Genomic DNA, 21229 nt, shown 5'->3' on the forward strand with positions numbered 1-21229 from the left:
ACAGGAGTACAATAACGCTAATTTATTTTGCACTTAATCTCTTGTATATCCCGGGGCTCTGAACCATATCTGTCAAACTCAAGGCCCGCGGGCCAAATGTGGCCCGCCACATCATTTTATGTGGCCTATGAGAGCTTGTTGGTTTGGCCGTCCGCTGCCATGCATTCAGGCGCGCGAGTCAGTGCACAACTGGGCGGGGTCACTCGTCCACAACGGCTTGTTAAATGGCGCTCGTGGGATATTTAGTCTTGTAACTCGAGACCCGAAGCACGCAATGGTGAGGTGACAGGGAGCCAAATTCAACTCTCGTGTCGATTATGTGACCCGCGAAGTGATGGCATCCCGCCACTATATCGTGGTGTACATCATCAGTGTTTTGAGAAGTCGAATAAAAAAATGTCCAGGAAGAGAAAGGTTGATGCAGAAGGGAAGGCAGTTTCAAGAAAGATGGGAAAATTAATACATGTTTGTGCTTCAAGGAGAAAAACCGGTATGTCTGTTGTGTCATGTGTCGTCAAAGAATACAATTCACATAGGCATTTTGACACCAAACACCAAACACATGCCAGACGTTCATTTAGTTTGATAGATTGTTAGAAAGGTAATAGTTGAAGATCTCCTCAGGTGATATCATCAGAGGTCACCGAAACCTTGTGTTGTTGTTGTTGTTGTCAACAACCGCTCAATTAAATCGCACCGTTTCACACATAGCCAATTTTCATGTTCTTTTTCAATCTGTTCTTTTGAAACAGTCATAGTGAATTACGAGGTTCCACGTCGGCTCAGTATTTGTCTTTTTCACACGTTGCTTTCACGTGATGTAATTGTGACTGACAGTAAGGTAGTCTAGACCCTCCCCAGACTGACAGTAGGGTAGTCTACACCCTCCCCAGACTGACAGTAGTGTAGTCTACACCTTCCCCAGACTGACAGTAGGGTAGTCTACACCCTCCCCAGACTGACAGTAAGGTAGTCTACACCCTCCCCAGACTGACAGTAGGGTAGTCTACACCTTCCCCAGACTGACAGTAGTGTAGTCTACACCTTCCCCAGACTGACAGTAGGGTAGTCTACACCCTCCCCAGACTGACAGTAAGGTAGCCTACACCCTCCCCAGACTGACAGTAGGGTAGTCTTCTACACTATCGCATGCACTTATCTGTGTTTCACCACACATATGAGTGCATGCTTACCAACTTTTCGCCTGTTTTACTGCAACACTTCTTGACTTGTTTAAAGAAGACGTGTCCGACCCATGGGGACATTAACGTGTGTTGTCGGGCCTTACAAATACATTTGATTTGATTTGATTTAGGGTAGTGCAACGGCCAGCAGGGAATTGACAACAATTGGGGGATGGGAGAAAAAATCTAAAAGACAAAAAAAAAAATTATTTACCTCATTATCTTCTAACTCCTGTCTGTTTACTCTCCATGTTGACAGGTCACCATGACTACCTCATTATCTTCTAACTCCTGTCTGTTTATACTCTCCATGTTGTCATCAGGTCACCATGACTACCTCATTATCTTCTAACTCCTGTCTGTTTTATACTCTCCATGTTGTCGACAGGTCACCACGACTACAGCCCTGGCAGTGATGGACGGATCCTATCATAAAGTGAACAAGCGTGAAAATCGGGTAAATCTGAACAAGCCCATATGAAAATTAACTATAGTAAAACATATATTATTCCTATGTTCTTTTGGTCCGTACAGTAAGGATATTTACCACAGATATACTGAGGAAGAGTCTTGTGCTGGATACAGCAGAAAATAGAAAAGTATTTTTAGACGGGGGCTATTTGGCAGATATCTCTGTTCAGCTATACTTTAGTGATTCACCACAGTACTTCTATAGTGGAATGTTAGGAATGTTATAGACATTTAAGTTGAATTACTTAGTGATGAAAATCTCTGAATAAATATGAAGTAGGCTATTGGCCCTAATGTAAAGTGGGACATTACTGAGTTACAAAGACTGTTTACGGGGAGTTTTAAAATAAGTCCTCTGAAGTCTTTGAATCTACATGTCAAATTACCTAATTATTTAAACCCCCTCCCCCCTAAATATTGCATGATGCCCTTGAATAACTATTATATAGGCTTTTTTTTATCATAGATAAGGTGGCAGGCTAGGTGGTTTTACCATATAAATACTACAGTATTACTGGTGTGTACGGGAAAAATAACACATGAATACTATAGTTGTACTATAGACAGTTCATTTTCATATTGGATTACAAACAGAATCACGTACATAAAAGGTATTGGACCTTCCTGAAATGATGCTTCTCTTTCTCTGCCTGTGTTGACAGGAGCTCCTGTTGTCGCGTTCCAAAAGAAGGTGGGTTCTGTCCACCATTGAACTGGTGGAGGAAGACCCAGGACCATTCCCCAAAATAGCCACACAGGTAAAAGCTACTGGTAACGTCCCAGACAGACAGACAGACAGACAGACAGACAGACAGACAGACAGACAGACAGACAGACAGACAGACAGACAGACAGACAGACAGACAGACAGACAGACAGACAGACAGACAGAGAAACAGACAGACAGACAGACAGACAGACAGACAGACAGACAGACAGACAGACAGACAGACATACAGACAGACAGACAGACAGACAGACAGACAGACAGACAGACAGACAGACAGACAGACAGACAGACAGACAGACAGACAGACAGACAGACAGACAGACAGACAGACAGAGACAGACAGACAGACAGACAGACAGACAGACAGGACAGCTCACAGACATTAATGGCACCACTGTGTGTTTTTTCACCAGATGTTTAACACCAAGATAACCGGTGAATCGGAGAACCACAGGTTCCAGATCCGGGGGATGGGTGTGGACGAGGACCCAGTGAACGTGTTCGAGATCGACCCAGAGACAGGAGTGGTCTACGCTCTCCAGGCTATTGACAGGGAGAAGTACAACTTTTTCCACGTAAGCCATCATAAAATACTGAAAAATAAATAAATTACTAAAATGTGCTATAGACCCATGGGGAGTCATGTGACATTCGAGCGTTTCCCCGGGTAGCGGATATATATTCCACTTATTCAGCTGGTCTGACATTTGACAGGAGAGTTGAGCATAATTGAATTAGCTCTGCGTTTTTGCATTTGAGAAAGACAAGAACAAAGTACAAGACTATGTATCTAATGCAATTGAATCTTTACTCATTTCCGTGGTGACTACCAGGGCTTAACCTTCTGTAGTGTGGTAGTGAAAGGGTTAACATTCACTTTTTGGCTCACCAGCCACTGTGGCTAGTGGTTTTCCAAAGTCACTAGCCACTCAGCATTTTCACCAGCCAGAAATCCCTGCGCTCACGCCTCCACCCAAAAAGTAATAAATATAGGTAATTGGACAATGTAGCTGCATTCATTTGTTTGGACATACGATCTTATTGAACAGAAACATCTAAAATAACATCCAAAATGTCAGTAGTGTGGTGTGTGCTAAAATAACATCTAATGCCAAATGGGAGGGGGGTCAAAGGTCAAGGTTTCCTGACCTCCACAGGCGGGCAATAGAGTGCGGGTAAACGGCAGGAGTAACTATGACTCTCCCTATTTTTCACTATTTGGGCAATTTTACACAATTCCTGTGAGTCTATGGAACACATCTGTAAGGTCTTTTTCAATAAAATTCATTGTTTTACATTTTTAATCAAGTACTTTGGTGCACCACTCTCTCCCCTTCCAAAGTCCAAGCTGTTTTTGGCTGGGCTCCGCCCCCATACTCCAAATGCACTTTGAGTGAATGCACTGGCCGATACGAGAGAGAGAGCGAGTGTACGGTGTGTAACCGTTTCTGCGATTGGGGCGTTGCAGGCGCGCGCCTTTGTCCCCTTAAGTTCAGACTTAAAGTCTCACCGCACCTAGTCTGGGGCCCTGTCCCGACCGGTGTCCGGATCCCCTTACTGGCTGGACCGAGTCATAGGGGGTACCCGGCCCTGAAGCCTGGGCGAGTCCCAAAACTTCATCATGGTAGGTGTCGGTGGAACTAAGGTCGCCACTGGGTTGCAGGGGAGGGGAGGCGGACCAGATTACAGGGTTTGGCCACAGTTGTCACCGAATCCCGTATTGATAAATCCATGCTGAAGCAATCTAGTTGATTTTGTAAGCCTGCATAGCCGGGCGCTTAAACTGGCAGTTAACTGTCGGCACCCGGCCTTGTAAGAGAGTTTCCCTTCTGTTGGTCGACCTGTTGAGGGTAGTACGTGCCGCTGGGTATGCCACAATCATTCAACTGACGAAAGTCAAGTCACTGGCAAAAAAGACGGTATCGGGTGCGGCCAGGATATGGAAATCATCGGACCGTTCATTTAGGCCGTTCTGGCTGAATGGACAAGGGCCTCGGAAGGCACAGTAAGAGCCTGCGGGCAGGAGTGGTGGACAATAGCGTGCAGTGCAGGAGCATGTCGACCCTGGTTGAGAGGTGGTCAAACACCCTCCCCTCTGGTGTATGGTCACAGCACCTACTGGGCCGAGGGGCATTCTGTTTCCAAAGCATGAACCTACGACGGGGAATATACAACGGCCGCCCAGAATTCACTAATTGCGGTGGAAGCTCAAAGAGGATGTCAAAGTGAAGAAATTCTCTGTAGCAGTGTTCGCTGCGCCCAACCCGAAACGTTGTGTCATGTGCTGACACAGTACGATGGACGGTTAAAGCGCCCTTCCCGAGAGAGCTGCAATGGTCCCCAGGCCATAACAAGGTGCCACAGCGGGACAGGCAGCAATGCTTTGAATATCAAAGTGAAGAAATTCAATGAAGCGCCCGTATTCCGATCCCCGCAAAAATATTCACGTGGGTAGAAAAGCTTGTTCCTGTCATTTTTGTTTTGTTTTTCTTGTTACATTAGCTAAATGGTTGCAGGAGGGATCGACTGGAACAGAATACAAAAGACCAGATTAATGATTGGAATAATGATATGTTCAAAGCTGCCAACATTCATAGACTGGGCATGAGACACACTCAATTGGTCCTCCTCACACGCTCTCTCTCACGCCACACCTCCTGTTTCTCACGAGAGGGAAAGGCACTCGTGAACAATGTAAGACTAGGGCACAGCCTAATAAAACGTTTATGTATTTTGGCAGCATTGACCAACCACACTGTAACACGCAACACTTGATGAACATTGTTACTCAGCTGATAGAGTTGTACCCTTCTTGCTGTCTTGTCGTACAGAACTTGTAAGTCGCTTTGGATAAAAGCGTCAGCTAAATGACTAAATGTAAATGTAAATGTAAAATGAGTTGTCATCCAAACGTGTGTCTGTGAACCTGACTCACTGACGTAAACATCACCTGACTAACCATTATTAATTAATTATGACTACAATTAGAACAACTATTTATTCAGAGTAGTAGGTGAATGATAGTTATTGTTTTTAATGAATACATAGTATATTTAGTATTATTAATATTATTATTAGTAATAATAATATTAATAATAATGAAATGGCAGTAAAAACAATAAGAACCTGTGTGTGTGTGTGTGTGTGTGTGTGTGTGTGTGTGTGTGTGTGTGTGTGTGTGTGTGTGTGTGTGTGTGTGTGTGTGTGTGTGTGTGTGTGTGTGTGTGTGTGTGTGTGTGTGTGTGTGTGTGTGTGTGTGTGTGTGTGTGTGTGTGTGTGTGTGTGTGTGTGTGTGTCACTCAAGTCTGTTACAGTTGTTTTTTATATGCACGTGTGGTGATAAAAAAAATCCTTACCCCAGTTCTTAGGTGGCTGATCTCTTTTTTCCTGCTGCTGGCCTTATCTTTAGAGGACATCCTGTTGTCTTTAGAGGACATCCTGTTGTCTTTAGAGGACATCCTGTTGTCTTTAGAGGAGTTCCTGTTGTCTTTAGAGGACATCCTGTTGTCTTTAGAGGACATCCTGTTGTCTTTAGAGGACATACTGTTGACTTTAGAGGAGTTCCTGTTGTCTTTAGAGGACATCCTGTTGACTTTAGAGGAGTTCCTGTTGTCTTTAGAGGACATCCTGTTGTCTTTAGAGGACATACTGTTGACTTTAGAGGACATCCTGTTGTCTTTAGAGGACTTCCTGTTGTCTTTAGAGGACATCATGTTGTCTTTAGAGGACATACTGTTGTCTTTAGAGGACTTCCTGTTGTATTTAGAGGACATCCTGTTGTCTTTAGAGGACTTCCTGTTGTATTTAGAGGACTTCCTGTTGTCTTTAGAGGACATCATGTTGTCTTTAGAGGACATCCTGTTGTCTTTAGAGGACATCCTGTTGGCTGTTGTCTTTAGAGGACATCCTGTTGTCTTTAGAGGACATCCTGTTGTATTTAGAGGACTTCCTGTTGTATTTAGAGGACATCCTGTTGGCTGTTGTTTTTAGAGGACATCCTGTTGTATGTTGTCTTTAGAGGACATCCTGTTGTCTTTAGAGGACTTCCTGTTGTATTTAGAGGACATCCTGTTGGCTGTTGTTTTTAGAGGACATCCTGTTGTATGTTGTCTTTAGAGGACATCCTGTTGTCTTTAGAGGACTTCCTGTTGTATTTAGAGGACTTCCTGTTGTCTGTTGTCTTTAGAGGACATCCTGTTGGCTGTTGTCTTTAGAGGACTTCCTGTTGTCTGTTGTCTTTAGAGGACTTCCTGTTGTCTGTTGTCTTTAGAGGACTTCCTGTTTTCTGTTGTCTTTAGGGCAGCGGTTCTCAACAGGGGTGCTGCGGCACTCTAGGGTGCCGCAGAAAGCTGCCAGGGGTGCCTTGAGATTTTTAATTCTTTTTGGATTACAGAAAAGTATCACTAAAGTGCTATCTGTTGCAGCTGCACTGTTTTCCATGAAAATACCATATTTGGATAAGTTTGACCATTTCTCAAAATCTGAAAAATATTATTTAATAAAACACAGAAAAGGATCACCAAGTTACTCTGGATAAAAAAAAACTTTACAGACAACATTGAGACAAAGCTTCCTGACACATCTCCATCCAAACTCTTGGAAGAACTCATTGAAATCTCATCTGATACCACCTGGAGAGCTAGTTTCAGAGTGTGGTGCTGAGTACCAAGTATCTCATGATGCAGCAGTTAAGGTGTTGATACCATTCAGCACCACATATCTGTGTGAAGCTGGCTTTTCATCCATGACAGCTCTGAAAACAAAATATAGGGCCAAGTTGAGCCTTGAGGATGACATGCGTGTTGCCTTGTCAAAGATCTCCCCACGTATTGACCGTATTATTAGCCAGCAGCAGCGGACCTCGCATTGAGCTAGAAAAGTCCACTGAGTGAACGAGTGCTTATTTTCTGTATTTATTTATATTTTTTGAGAAAATGTAACTTGGTGATACTTTTCTGTATTTAAAAAAAAAACATGATTTTCTGTTTTTGAGAAATGGTCAAACTTATCCAAATATTCTATTTTTATGGAAAAGTGTGCAGCTGCAACAGATAGCACTTTAGTGATCATTTTGTGTAATTTTATTTAAAGAAATATGCTATTTGATTTACTACTACAAGCAGTGTAATGTCAACAGTACTAAGCCATGTAGACCTGAAACACCTGTTAATAATGCATTATATAGCCTGCATATACACACAAATGTGTTTTCCCGGTTTCTTAAATAAACATTATTTTGAAAGCAAGCACTTTTGTCATCATTGTAGCAAAAAAGACAGGACCGGAAAAGTCTTTATCGTATGTAGGGGTGCCCTGGAATATGTTATTGAACACAGGGGTGCCTTGGCAGCAGAAAGGTTGAGAACCCCTGCGTTTAGAGGACTTCCTGTTGTCTGTTGTCTTTAGAGGACTTCCTGTTGTCTGTTGTCTTTAGAGGACTTCCTGTTGTCTGTTCTTATCTTTAGAGGACTTCCTGTTGTCTGTTCTTATCTTTAGAGGACTTCCTGTTGTCTGTTGTCTTTAGAGGACTTCCTGTTGTCTGTTGTCTTTAGAGGACTTCCTGTTGTCTGTTCTTATCTTTAGAGGACTTCCTGTTGTCTGTTCTTATCTTTAGAGGACTTCCTGTTGTCTGTTGTCTTTAGAGGACATCATGTTGTCTGTTCTTATCTTTAGAGGACTTCCTGTTGTCTGTTGTCTTTAGAGGACTTCCTGTTGTCTGTTGTCTTTAGAGGACTTCCTGTTGTCTGTTCTCTGTAGAGGGCTTCCTGTTGTCTGTTGTCTTTAGAGGACTTCCTGTTGTCTGTTGTCTTTAGAGGACTTCCTGTTGTCTGTTCTCTGTAGAGGGCTTCCTGTTGTCTGTTGTCTTTAGAGGACTTCCTGTTGTCTGTTGTCTTTAGAGGACTTCCTGTTGTCTGTTCTCTGTAGAGGGCTTCCTGTTCCCCTGCTAGAATTTCCATTGCTGACCTGTTTACATAGGTTGAAATCCTAGTGAGGAATCTTCCTCTCTGGTTGACCTTAGTGGCGACCCTTTGTGCCATGCTCTCTCCTTAGTGGCTACCCTTTGTGCCATGCTCTCTCCTGATAGAACACAGCCCTTTGTGCCATGCTCTCTCCTGATAGAACACATGGCTACCCTTTGTGCCATGCTCTCTCCTGATAGAACACAGCCCAAGTAGGTGACCTCCTCTACCCTTTGTGCCATGCTCTCTCCTGATAGAACACAGCCCAAGTAGGTGACCTCCTCTACCCTTTGTGCCATGCTCTCTCCTGATAGAACACAGCCCAAGTAGGTGACCTCCTCTACCCTTTGTGCCATGCTCTCTCCTGATAGAACACATGGCTACCCTTTGTGCCATGCTCTCTCCTGATAGAACACAGCCCAAGTAGGTGACCTCCTCTTTGGCTGAGACCTCTATGTCTGCACATTTCATACGTGTAATGAAACACAAATAAGTGCATGCAATAGCAACTTGGGTATATAAGAACATTTTGAAAGATTGCAAATAGAGTTGATGACGGATCCAGATCCAGATGACGGAGGTATGGGGGCGGCGTAGAGGGGGTCGCATCCTCCCGGCCATCATCACAGGACGTTCACCACATCCCGTGATGATGGCCGGGAGGATGCGATAAGTTAGTAGGCTAGGCTAATACTTTTAATTGAATACCTCCTGTGTTGTACCTTGATGGACAGCTCCCTCCCTGCTGCGTAGCACACATAATAATAATAATAATAATAATAATAATAATAATAATAATAATAATAATAATAATAATAATAATAATAATAATAATAATAATAATAATAATAATAATAATAATAATAATAATAATAATAATAATAATAATAATAATAATAATAATAATAATAATAATAATAATAATAATAATAATAATAATAATAATAATAATAATAATAATAATAATAATAATAATAATAATAATAATAATAATAATAATAATAATAATAATAATAATAATAATAATAATAATAATAATAATAATAATAATAATAATAATAATAATAATAATAATAATAATAATAATAATAATAATAATAATAATAATAATAATAATAATAATAATACATCTATTTTATATAGCGATTTTCTAGATGCTCAAAGACGCTTTACATGGGTAGAAGAAACAAAACTATGGCAAAAAAAAAACAGAACAAAAATAATACATGACAAAATAAAATTCAACCGACAGAATTAGAGATCAAAAGCAAGATTAAAAATGTGTGTTTTGAGGGCTGATTTAAAATATGTCAGGGTGTTTGCATCAAGGATATGGCTGGGGAGGGCATTCCAGAGGCAGGGGGCAGCAGCAGCAAAGGCCCTGTCGCCCCAGGTCCGGAGCTTGGTCGTGGGAGGTGTTAGGAGGTTGGCATCAGCAGACCTAAGGCGACGGGTTGGCGTGTGATGGTGGAGGAGGTCGGACAGTTAAGGAGGGGCAAGGTTGTTGAGGGCTTTAAATGTGATGAGAAGTATTTTAAATTGTATCCTGTATTTGATCGGAAGCCAATGGAGGTCGTGGAGGACAGGGGTGATGTGATCAGAGCGACGGTGGAGGGGCAGCAGAGTTTTGGACATATTGGAGTTTATTGAGGATAGTGTTTGGTGAGCCGTAGAGGATGCTGTTACAGTAATCCAGTCTTGATGAAATGAATGCATGAACCAGTGTTTCAGCAGCGGAGAGTGATAGGGAGGGGCGGAGACGAGCAATGTTCCGGAGGTGGTAGAAAGCCGTTTTTGTTATGTGGTTCACATGGGAGAGGAAAGAAAGTGTGGAGTCCAGGATGATGCCAAGGTTACGGACGTGAGTGCAGGGGGTGACAATGGAACCATCAATATTTAGGGAGAAATCCTGGGTGTGGCTGGTGAGGGAGTTTGGACCGATAATGATGATTTCTGATTTATTGCAGTTTAGTTTCAGAAAGTTATTTTGCATCCATGTTTTGATATCTGTGAGGCAGGTGGTGAGGGTGGAAAGAGTGGCTGGAGTGATAGTCTTGGTGGAGAGGTAGAGCTGAGTGTCGTCTGCATAACAATGGAGCAGAGGCCATGTTGGCGGAGAATCAGACCAAGTGGAAGGATGTAGAGGATGAAGAGCAGGGGACCAAGTACTGAGCCTTGGGGGACACCATGAGTGATGGGGGCAGTGGGGGATTTGCAATTGTTGATGGAGATGAATTGGTGCCTGTGTGAGAGGTATGATTGGAGCAAGGTGAGGGGGATTCCGGAGATGCCAGCGGAGGACTGGAGACGAGTGATGAGGATGGGGTGACTAATGGTGTCAAAAGCAGTGCTGAGGTCTAGGAGGATGAGGATGGAGAGGGAACCAGAGTCGGCAGAGAGGAGTATGTCGTTGGTGACCTTTAGAAGTGCAGGTTCGGTGCTGTGTCTGGTGCGGAATCCGGATTGAAAGGTATCCTAAAGGTTATTGTTGATGAGGTAGGATTTTAATTGGGAGGCAATGGCTCGCTCAAGGATTTTTGAGAGGAAGGGGAGGTTGGAACTGGGGCAGAAATTATCAAGGGTTTCAGGGTTGAGTCCGGGTTTTTTTAGTAAGGGGGTGACAGAAGCAATTTTGAGGGCGGGGGGAAATAGGCCAGTGGTCAGAGAGGAGTTTAAGATGGAGATAAGATAAGATAAGATATTCCTTTATTGATCCCCTTGGGGAAATTCAGGCATCATAGCAGCATGGGGGAGGGGGAGGGGAGGTACAGGTAGTAAAAACAAACAGTGTAAACAATATAACAAGTCAATATCATTAACTAACTAAAACTGAAATATACAGTATTCACAGTATCACATAAGGTGCAGTATGCATAAGGTAGTGTTATTGTCCTTTTTAGGTTCCTGTAGTTGTAGTTGGATGTCTGGCAGCAGTCCTTGCCCACTGTTGTGGAGCCTGATGGCCGCTGGTATGAAGGACTGGCCGAGGCGGTTAGTCAAGTGTCAGAGCCAACCATGCAAGGTTAGGTGTCTTGCTCAAGGACACAGGACGAGCGGGAATCGAACCAGGAACCTCCAGATTACCTTCCGGGCAGCGTGTCAAAGTGTCCTTGAGAAATTGGGGGACCCTGCTGTTGCTCGTCATAAAGATCAATACAGTCTGTATTAATTAATGTTGCGTTTATTTTTCAAATGTAGCCAAGAGTAAAGACCCTAACCCTATCAAAAGAGCAGTCAAAGTGTATATTTTCAGCACTACGTTTGTTTACCAAGGATTTTAAGTACAGTATTAGCGAAATATGAGCAGCATTTTTCATTATAAAAAGGTTACTGTACTTAGGGCTTGTGTCCACCAGGGACGTTTTATGAGTTGTCAGCTCCTTTCTGTCATTCATTTCTATGCTGGAGAAGCGACAGGCTCGCTCCTCTTCCCAGCGCCGCGCCGCGCGTTTATGAGCTCTCTGCGGCAGCGTTTTTTGGCGGAGCGCTCCCAAACTAGTTCAACTTTTGGAAAGGAGTGCGCTCATCAATGTAACTCATTGAGGAAGGGGCTGAGCCGCGGCTGGCGCGAGCCTCAGAAAAACACTCAGAGCTTTTTTTTTTCTTTTTTCAAAGCGGTCCGCCTTGAAAAAAAAGGCTTTTAGTGGCCTTACAGTAGATTTCATTCAGTTTTTGCTACCCTGAAACGGGCGCCTGGTGGCCCAATCCATAGATGTATAACTTGGCCATAATAAGGTAATTTATAGGCCTGATATTCTATATTCTCTATTCAATTTGAATGGGTCCGGATGGCAAAATTCAATACTGTATGTACAAAAAAACCCGTAAATCATCTGCCCTTTATTCATTTGCTTAGATCTTTAGTACACTTGATCTCAAGAAGGTGCTGAATGAGCTCAGTGGCAATCTGTCATGTATGATCAATGTTAGCATGGTGTTGTTCACCGTGAAAGATGGAAAATAATAATTTTTTTTAAAGATAATTGATATTCTACTCAGGTTCATTACAATTTACTCAAGCATATAACATACACAATATTGGACCTTGTAGAAGTGGAGCAATCTTCCATTTATTTGGGTATGTACTTTTAGGTGAAAAATATGGCTTACAGCTTAACAGGTTTAGTTGCTCCCGATAAAGCGCTTTGGATAAAAGCTGTTATATAAATGCACCATTTACCATTTAATAGGCTATACTCGCTACTGAATACGTATTTATGTTGTAAAGATGGTTTATAAACTTAAGTCAAGCACAAATGGTTAATAGCATTTCCTGCTCGATTGTCATTTGTTCCCATCAAAGATGACTAAAATGTTCCCTCCTTATGAAGACCACGACCAGCTCCGTTCAACTCAGACAGAAACATGGGAGTGGAGATGGAATCCCTAGATAAATGGGGAATAGTTAAAATTTCAATATTATTTAATTCCCTAAAAGTTTGCCAGGAAGTTACAGTAACAATAGGCTGGACAAGATATGCCTCCCAAAGTGTCTAAACGGAAGTACATGAAGTACAGGCTACAGGGGTTCTGGTTTCGACAAAACAATTATAGAAACGTGTGAAGTGCACAATATGTCCTCGTTTAAGCCACTGCAACGGCTTTGCCTGAAGAATTTACTACATGACCGGGACGTTCTAGCTTGTATTCGGGAAAAGTTTGGTCCGTTCGGAGGCAGCTTCCAGGGGAAGTACATACACCGGAAATTCTACCCCTTAGACACTTTCGGCAGTAGTTCTTTACCAGGCTTTATCTCACGGAGATACAACTGGCAACGAGGTTACAGTAGCAATAACTAAATTTAGCTTAATATGAAGAATGACCACAATACTGATCATGAGTTTCACTCTTAAACATTTAGCTATTAAATGGATATATCTATGAAATGGTCCAGAAGGTCATTTCTCAACGCTGTTCTCACCAAGACATGGAGGATCCAACTTTAGTTCTCTCAATGCACCACAAAGTCAGTTCCGCAAAGTTGGTTCCACAGTCTTGCCTCAACTGCTTTGCAGGGCCTCTGATCGAACACAATATTTACTGCACAGCCAGGCCAGCATATAACAACAATAACTAAATATATTGCCTATGGTAAATCCGTTGAGGGAAATACCGTAATTCCTCTAATACACATGAAACCCGGCTTGTATTAGGTGGCCGGCTTATAATTGCTTAGCTCAACAGCGCACCTGGTCATTAATAGAGACCCGGTTTTTAATTGAATACCGGTTACTATTAGAGGAATTACGGTATATTACCTCTATGCAGAAAGTTCTCGTGGACATGCAAGTCAAGAGCACTGCCCATCTCTTACTATTCGCCTGCCCACCTCTTGGTTATGCTGTAACTGACCAAGGCACAAGACATTATTAAGTCCTACGTAGGAGAAGGGGGGGTACAGATGCAAACACTGAGCTGCTAAGTCCGTCATCTCCTCTTCCTCTCAACTTGCGACAGGACATGCATCATTGGATGATGCTACTGATGGACCTCTTGGCTCCTACTATCCACAAGCGACGGGCTCGGGTGGCTCCTTCGGTAGAATGCTGTCCCTGACGCCCCACTTTCTCATGGTGATGATGAATGAGCAAGTGGCAGGATGTTCATCAGGATCATGATCACTGATGGGAGAGAGTTTTTGGAGGGGGCTATTGGTTGGAAGATCTTTCTTGGATTCTATACACTTGTATTCATCTGTGTACACCTCACGCTGCATACATCTGATCCCTGCATGCTCTGCTTGTGTCGGGTATTTTTAAGAACTTTCTTGCAGATATGCTAATCATGACAGTTGTCATCTTCTATTGACTTAGGTAAGTCTGTGACTAATGTGGAGAAGACAAGGAAGTGTCTTGGTGACAGTACTCCAGCTTGAGAAATGTCCAAATTGCTTTGAACCTAGCAGATTCATTGCAACTTGAAGTGACAAGGTGGTCACCTTTGAAAAGGAGAACTAAATCAGTGTTTGACTAAATGTTTGACATCCAAGCATATAGGCAAGGGAGAAGGAGTGTTACATAGCTGGGGGAAGATGACATGGACATGGTCCCAAGCAAAGCCATTCATTAGTTGAACATAATAGATGTCAGGTTGTAAAAAGACAATCCATCACTGCAATGTGTGCATACAACTTTGGTTTTATCTAAAGTTCCATCTGGAAGCTTTTAAAAATTAAATCTGCCATTCAACACACTGGGGGGATGTCTCCTCAGTGTTTGCCATGCCTTTCAGTAATTAAGCAAGCTACTGCACTTGAATTATGGGAAGAAGTTAATTGATTAATTTGTGTTAAAATAATGTTTGCAGATTCATTTTGATATCCTGGACAAAGTGACCGGAATGGAAAAAGACAAGCCGCTGGCTTTCGATGTGGCAGTAAACGACATAAATGACAATGCTCCTTTCTTTCAACCCAAACTTGTGACATACATGCTGCCTGAAAGTACAAAACCAGGTGAGCATACAGTAGCATTAATTGCCACAGAGTCATTATGTCCCAAATCACATGTCAAATAACCTATGAAATCACAGCACAAAGCAGATTCTCAGATACACCTGCATGCATGAGTGAAGCTGAAATGCTTGAATGACCTGTGAAGAGAATCTTCTCTTTGCTTTCTGTCCCTCCTCGTCCATCACTTCTAATCTACCTGTTGTTCCTTCATCTTTTCCCCTGGTTGATATCCCTTTCTTCCTCGACCTGCGCTGCTATTCCTCAACTCGTCTCAAGGATACATGCCAGTGACGTTGTACGCCTATGACATAGACCAGGAGGGCAATGATAACTCAAGGATCACGATTACTGTTCAGTCCCAACTACCCACAGAACCAAAGTTCAGTGTAGAACAGTTCTCAAACACCTCCAAGACAGGACACCTCACTATGGTTGGCTGCTTTGACTATGAGGTAAGGCTCATTGAAACTACATGCATGAACACACGCACACACATGCACGCACACACACACACACACACACACACACACACACACACACACACACGCACGCACGCATGCACGCACATACACTGATTTGTTCATATAGTACTATATTTGAATAATTTGATCACATTATCATATAATATCATCACATGATTGTTTTTCTTTTTGTTAACTTGTTTGTTTGTTCATGAATATTTTTCAGAAAATAAAGAAATACCAAATCACTATTGAAGCAAAAGATCATGGAAACCCAGCCCTGTCCTCCACCGGTACTGTCATACTGAGCATCACTGACTCCAACACGCATGCACCTGTGTTCAAGCAGAAGGAGGTAAAGTTGGATTCAACATGAACATTAAACATTCAAACGGTACAGGGTACATGTGATTGACAAGAGTATTCTGCCTGTTCAGTTTGACATTGAGATAATGGAGATGGAGACCAAGAATGAGGTGCTGAGGATCGCTGTGGAGGACAAAGACACACCTGGCACCCCTGGTTGGCGCGCCAAGTTCTTCTTCATCAAGGGGAATGAGGATGGGAACTACAAGATTGTGACTGACCCCAAGACCAACGAGGGCATTCTGAGTGTCATCAAGGTACGAATGCTTAATTCACACACTTTGGCAGCCATCTGTTCAGTTACCAAGTACCAAGTTTCTCTTGTATTACTTTGATATTTTTAAAGTACATTTTTAACTTAACTAACCAAGCTCCGGGGGGGTCATCAAAGATAAGCCGGCTATTCTCGTTCCTCGCTCCACAATGGTGGAACAAAACTTCCCAACAAAGTCAGGACAGGCGAAACCTGCCCAATTTTCAATTGTCAACTAAAAACACAGTCTTCTTCAATCAATATCTGAAATGAAAGAAAGAATAAAAGTTGATCGGTAGCCCTGAGGCCCTGAGTACGGCTGAGGTAAATCCCCAAGCCCGGACCGGACATGACAGGTGAAGGCTCGCCTCTAACTCACTAGCGTGAGGAGGCGGATGAAAACGCCTGAACCACAATATCCCCGGAGCAAAAGAGCTTCGGATATTGTTTGGCACGAAGACTGGGTTAGGCCTCAGAGTGGCACTGCTATCGAAACGAATAGACAGACACTCAGGCCGCACCGAGAGAGCACAGAGCTCACCCACGCGCATAGCGGAGGTGATGGCCAGCAGGAACGCAGTCCTGAACGACAGCTTCTTTTCTTCTCTTTTTATACTGCGACCCGGATGGCTTTTGTCTCTTCATAGTTCTCTAACGTTAGTCTTTCTTTCCTCGACGCTCAATTCTATAAACACTTGATCGATACCCATCAATGCACAGCGCTCTAGCATGTTCTGACTGTGAACACCTAAAGCCGAGGCTCAGATCGACTGACCGTCTTAGATTTTTGGCTCATTTTCCCATATGTTAGAATTTTTTTTAATGTACAAATAATGGTTGCAGATATAGAGGGGGCGCCAAAACTGCGGCAAGCAAAACAAAATTGTTTATAAAAATGTTTTAATAAAATAATAATACATTTTATTTTGGCGCCCCCATCTGGGTGGCGCCATAGGCAACCGCCTATATCGCCTGTAGGAAGCTACGCACCTGTGCACACCCCACCAAAAAAAGGCTGCATTGTATCACAAATGAAGGTCCTGCATAGTCTAGAGCAGCGGTTCTCAAACTATGGGTTGTGACCCAAAGTGGGGTCGTGGGTAGGTGAAAGTGGGCGCATTGGCAAGAAAAAACAAACAATAAAAAAAAAAAAAATCTGGCAACATATTTTGGCTAAATATGCCTCGATTATAAATGTGTATTGATAACATAGTGCTGTGGTATGAAAAAGTTTGAGAACCCCTGGTCTAGAGCCCTGCTCAAAATAAAGTAAATGGTAATGTTGACTAAATAGGAGGGAAAGAATGTGAAATATCAAGTTGACATCAGTCAGTCCTATTAAGTTGACTGATAGTCAATGTGAATTGCTAGTTAATTCAGTTGAGACGAATTAAACAGAAAATGTTTCCTCCAGACAGATAGAATGACTATTTTGTTTGTCCCTAGTTATCGTATTTGCTAATAGTGGCCAATGATGACTCATGAATAGTTTTGAATATTAATTGTTTTTGGAGCTGGAGATGAACTGGTTGAAGGGAAATATTTCCAATTGTATCTCCCAGCGGTATTTTCTTCATGGGTAAACTAGAATATAAAATTTTATAATAAACACAGGTCTAAATCATCGAAATGTGTGGAATGTTTCTCTCACTATTTTAGTTTAAATCAAGCATTGTATCTATTGGAACAATACTGGCTGTTATGGAGATTGGTGATTTAGGAATAGTTTAATACAGTAGGTAAGATGGCTGCATTTTTATCCCAACAGAAATGTCTCCTATAGTTCTATCTCTATGGGCCCAATTTGCTCTACCTTTTGACCGTACTGTGAAGACACAATTATGCATTTCAAGTAATTTGGTGTCGATATCTATTGTGTTTTTGTGGCATAAATTAGATTTGTATATTTTATAGAGCTTTAAGATGTTTACTGGTCTCCTTAGTGCTGAGTACGGCTGGATTGGCCTACTTACTCTTGGAAGCCTTAAATCAGTATAAAAGGTCTTGTCTCAAAAAGATAAAACCTCTACAGATATTCTCTGCAGTTATTGCACTTTTATACTTATTTGTTCACGGAAATTCCTCTCATACTTTGACTTGAGGACCTTTATTTTGAAAAGTAATCTCATTACGTAAAGTAAACTGCACTATCTTAACATATCTGGCCGCGGTGCAAATGTAGACGGGCGTGCCTTCAAAATAAAGGTCCTCCTTAAAATAATTTTTTCATTGGTCATTTCTCAATTTATATATATATATAATCACAGACAGATGATTTATTTATAAAGTATGGACAGAAAACACACGCACACACAACACAAACAGGGGTGAAAACAACCCCCTTTGGTGGAGCTGACGCAGTTATATTTCGTATTGCATCGCGTCCCGCTCTGAGCCTTACGAGATACTCCTATCTCCTGTGATACCTAATGTATCTCCCACGAACAAAAACACATGCACCCCACCTGTATGGGGCCCCGCCCCTTATGGTGGCACCGCCCATATAACCATGACCCTGGTCATGAAACACCCTTCCTCTATTTTCGTCCCAGCGTATTGGATGCGTGCACCATACGAGCTAGCGGAATGAAAAGATTAAGGAAGATTAATAATGTTGGAAGCTTACCGGAGGTTGCTGGCCCCTGGCATCTTCGACGCATGTTTTCGGCGACACGACGGGCCTGTGATGTTCCTCGTTTGATGACTGCACATCGAGGTTCAGCTGTACAAGGCTGGCTGTCGGGCCAGCTTGTACTCAGGTAGGCCCTGTGTCTTCAGGCATGGGTATTAGTGTTAGTAATGCTGGTTTGTGTTGTTAACACAACCTTGTTGTGTGTTGGCGCCAGGGGCAAGATGGTTTGGTGAACGTTCTCTGCAGGGAACGGTTTCCAAGCTGTCTTGGGCGTGCTGCTAAAACATCTAAAGCTATGCTAACATGCTATCGCTACTGCCGCATGCTATCACTACTGCTAATTGCTATGCTGTTTTAATGTCTCCGCCGTGAGATGTTGTCACTCTCCCGCCTCTTGCCCGGTTCATCAATGAAGGTCAGTCGGTAGCTGTTGTGGGGTTTTGAGTTCTATTTACCTTTTTCTGGTAAATGGGTTGACAACGGGGTAGGTCGTGGCTAGGTTCTAGCCAGGTATTACCTTGTGTTCCGGCGGGGTTTGTTGAACGGTGTTCCCATCTGGGTTGGCGTCGGGTAGTGGGGCTATGGGTCCAGCCGACATGGTAAACATGTTGCGTGTCTGTGCACAGGCATTTGTTGTCTTGGGTTCCACATTGCCTGGCGTTAGGCTGCAGTAGTATAAGGGCAGGGCCGCTTGGGAGAAATGTGAGGCCCTGTGCGTTTTTAGACGCGAGGCCCCCCATCTCCTGGGGCGGCCCTGTGTAGGGGGCTATTGTTTCATTTTGTCACTCTGCTATGAGAAGGTCTGTCTTGCTACAGCTTTCTCTCCTCTCAAACCATTCATACTGACGGTCAATCGGTATACTGGGGGAGTAGTGCGGGGGGGGGGCTTTGTTTACCTTTTTTGGTAAATGGGCTAAACTAGGGCTGGTGTTCTGTTGTGAATATTTTGAATGAAGACGGGTCTGGTCCGTCTCCCCTTAAACTTTGTGTGTATGGGTTTGCTCATTCTACAGTTTTTGTGGTTTAGCTCTTTTATTCATTTAACCTTTTCATGGTCCACACCACAGTGGAGGGTGCTGTTTGCAATCACCACTGGTGCTCCATGTTAACGTCAGTCCTTTGTTTTTGATATATTGAAACAATGCCCCGCCCGGCCGACACCATGGGTCGGCCTGGCGAGTGGCTGGTGGGCTGTTAAGGCTTGTACCGCCACGGTATGGAATTGGCAACGATTAGAACTGTGTTCGAATTGGTGTTTTTTCTATTAAAGAAATGGTGTCTGGTGGAGGGGCCTTGAGGGTCGGCCGACGTCGACACATCGCGCAAGGTTGTTGACGTTATTAGCTTTGACCCAGCCGCAAGCTATAACCGCTCAGGGTTCCCCTCTCCGCAGGGGATTTTGGTCTTCTGCTGGAGCGCGGGCGGTATTGTCCTAGGCCCTACACCGCCTCACACCGCGCAGCCAGAAGAAGAGAGAGCACGGCCTCGTCAGGGGCGATGACAGGGCCCTCGACAGGCGGCCATGTTTCCCCCGCCAGTGGTGCCCTGGTTGGAGAATCGACAGGGTATCGCGAGGCCGACAGTCTTGGCAGCCGAGGGATCGGCCATTTTGGGTGATTTCGGTGTTGGTAAACCACTCTGTCGTCATTTTGCCGCGAGCAGCCCGCTCCCCGCTCAGTCCGCTTTCTGTTACCCTCAGAAGCGGGGCTCTGGGTGTGTTCCTTTGGCTGCGGGCCGCGAACCTTCTTGAAGCGTATGCGGCCCCATTCTTCGCTTCTCATGGAGACAGGGGCTGACACCCAGTTGATGGCTGAGCCTGGATCTGTCCGTGAGAATGTTGTGCTGTCAAGCGGCTCCCACACCTTGAACTGTGTTGGTTGAGCCTGGTGTTACGTCTGTCAACTTAAGTGTTGTCAGCAGGGGGGCTCGAAACCTTTTGAGGCACACAGTGCGGGCTTCCTCGGCCTCGCCTTCGCCAGGCCAGGTATCATGTTGGTGCTCCCACTCCTGGAATATTGGCAAGTGGTCGCAGCTCACATGGTTTGGGGTGGTAGTGATATCACTGCAGGGCTACGGTGTGTAGGAACCCATGGGGGCCTTACACCTTGCATGTCCGGCTGCAGAACAACTCCTTCAGCATGTTCTGGAGGGGTGTTCAGTGGGGGGGCTTTTTTGATCGGAAGCCCCCCGTATCAGACAGGCCCTTTTCTGTCGGGGTTCCCCCTTGGGTGCGATTGCCTCGTGGGTGGTGTCAGGGTCAGGTGTTCCGACACGGAACGCGCTCCTCGCACGATTCCAGGGTTGTCTTCGCACAGCGGGGGGGACCGGGCCAACTATCTACAGTTCCTGGCGGACCTGCGCCACGTGACGGCGGGTGCGTTGGGAGTGTCGTCACATATGACTACAGCAGTACCATATGTCGAGGTAGATGGAGAGAATGGTGAGGCGGGGACTTGTGTTTACACAACCCCACCCGTTTTCAGGTTTGGTACAGACCCTGTTGTCGGGGTCTCCAGCAGGGACAGCTCTGGTCGACGAGATCCAATCTCTGTGGACGAAGCAAGCCATCGTCGTGGCGTTCTCCTCCCGGTGTTCTCTGCCCGAGAAGTCGGGAGAGAGGGGTGTAAGACCCAGGCTGGACCTGTCCCATGGGAAGGTTCAGCATTTTTTGGATCGTCTCCTACCTGTTGAACACTGTCAGGTGGGGGTCTGGTTCTC

The 21229-nt window shown here is 44.0% G+C and overlaps 1 protein-coding gene across 1 annotated transcript in view; it reads left to right on the forward strand.

Moving 5' to 3' along the window:
* Positions 1–463: 463 nt before the first annotated feature.
* cdh26.1 (cadherin 26, tandem duplicate 1) overlaps positions 464–21229 on the forward strand; it is a gene marked incomplete at its 5' end in the record, with an annotated part of 56330 nt that continues 35564 nt past the window's right edge. The window contains 8 exons of the mRNA XM_084333622.1: positions 464–490; positions 1573–1641; positions 2318–2413; positions 2799–2960; positions 14652–14799; positions 15076–15251; positions 15487–15615; positions 15698–15883. Of these exons, the coding sequence (XP_084189748.1) occupies positions 464–490; positions 1573–1641; positions 2318–2413; positions 2799–2960; positions 14652–14799; positions 15076–15251; positions 15487–15615; positions 15698–15883 (993 nt within the window). The remainder of the gene's footprint in view (positions 491–1572; positions 1642–2317; positions 2414–2798; positions 2961–14651; positions 14800–15075; positions 15252–15486; positions 15616–15697; positions 15884–21229) is intronic.

The sequence above is a fragment of the Notolepis coatsorum genome (genome assembly GCF_963971535.1).
Source record: "Notolepis coatsorum genome assembly, chromosome: 17".
Lineage (NCBI taxonomy): Eukaryota > Metazoa > Chordata > Actinopteri > Aulopiformes > Paralepididae > Notolepis > Notolepis coatsorum.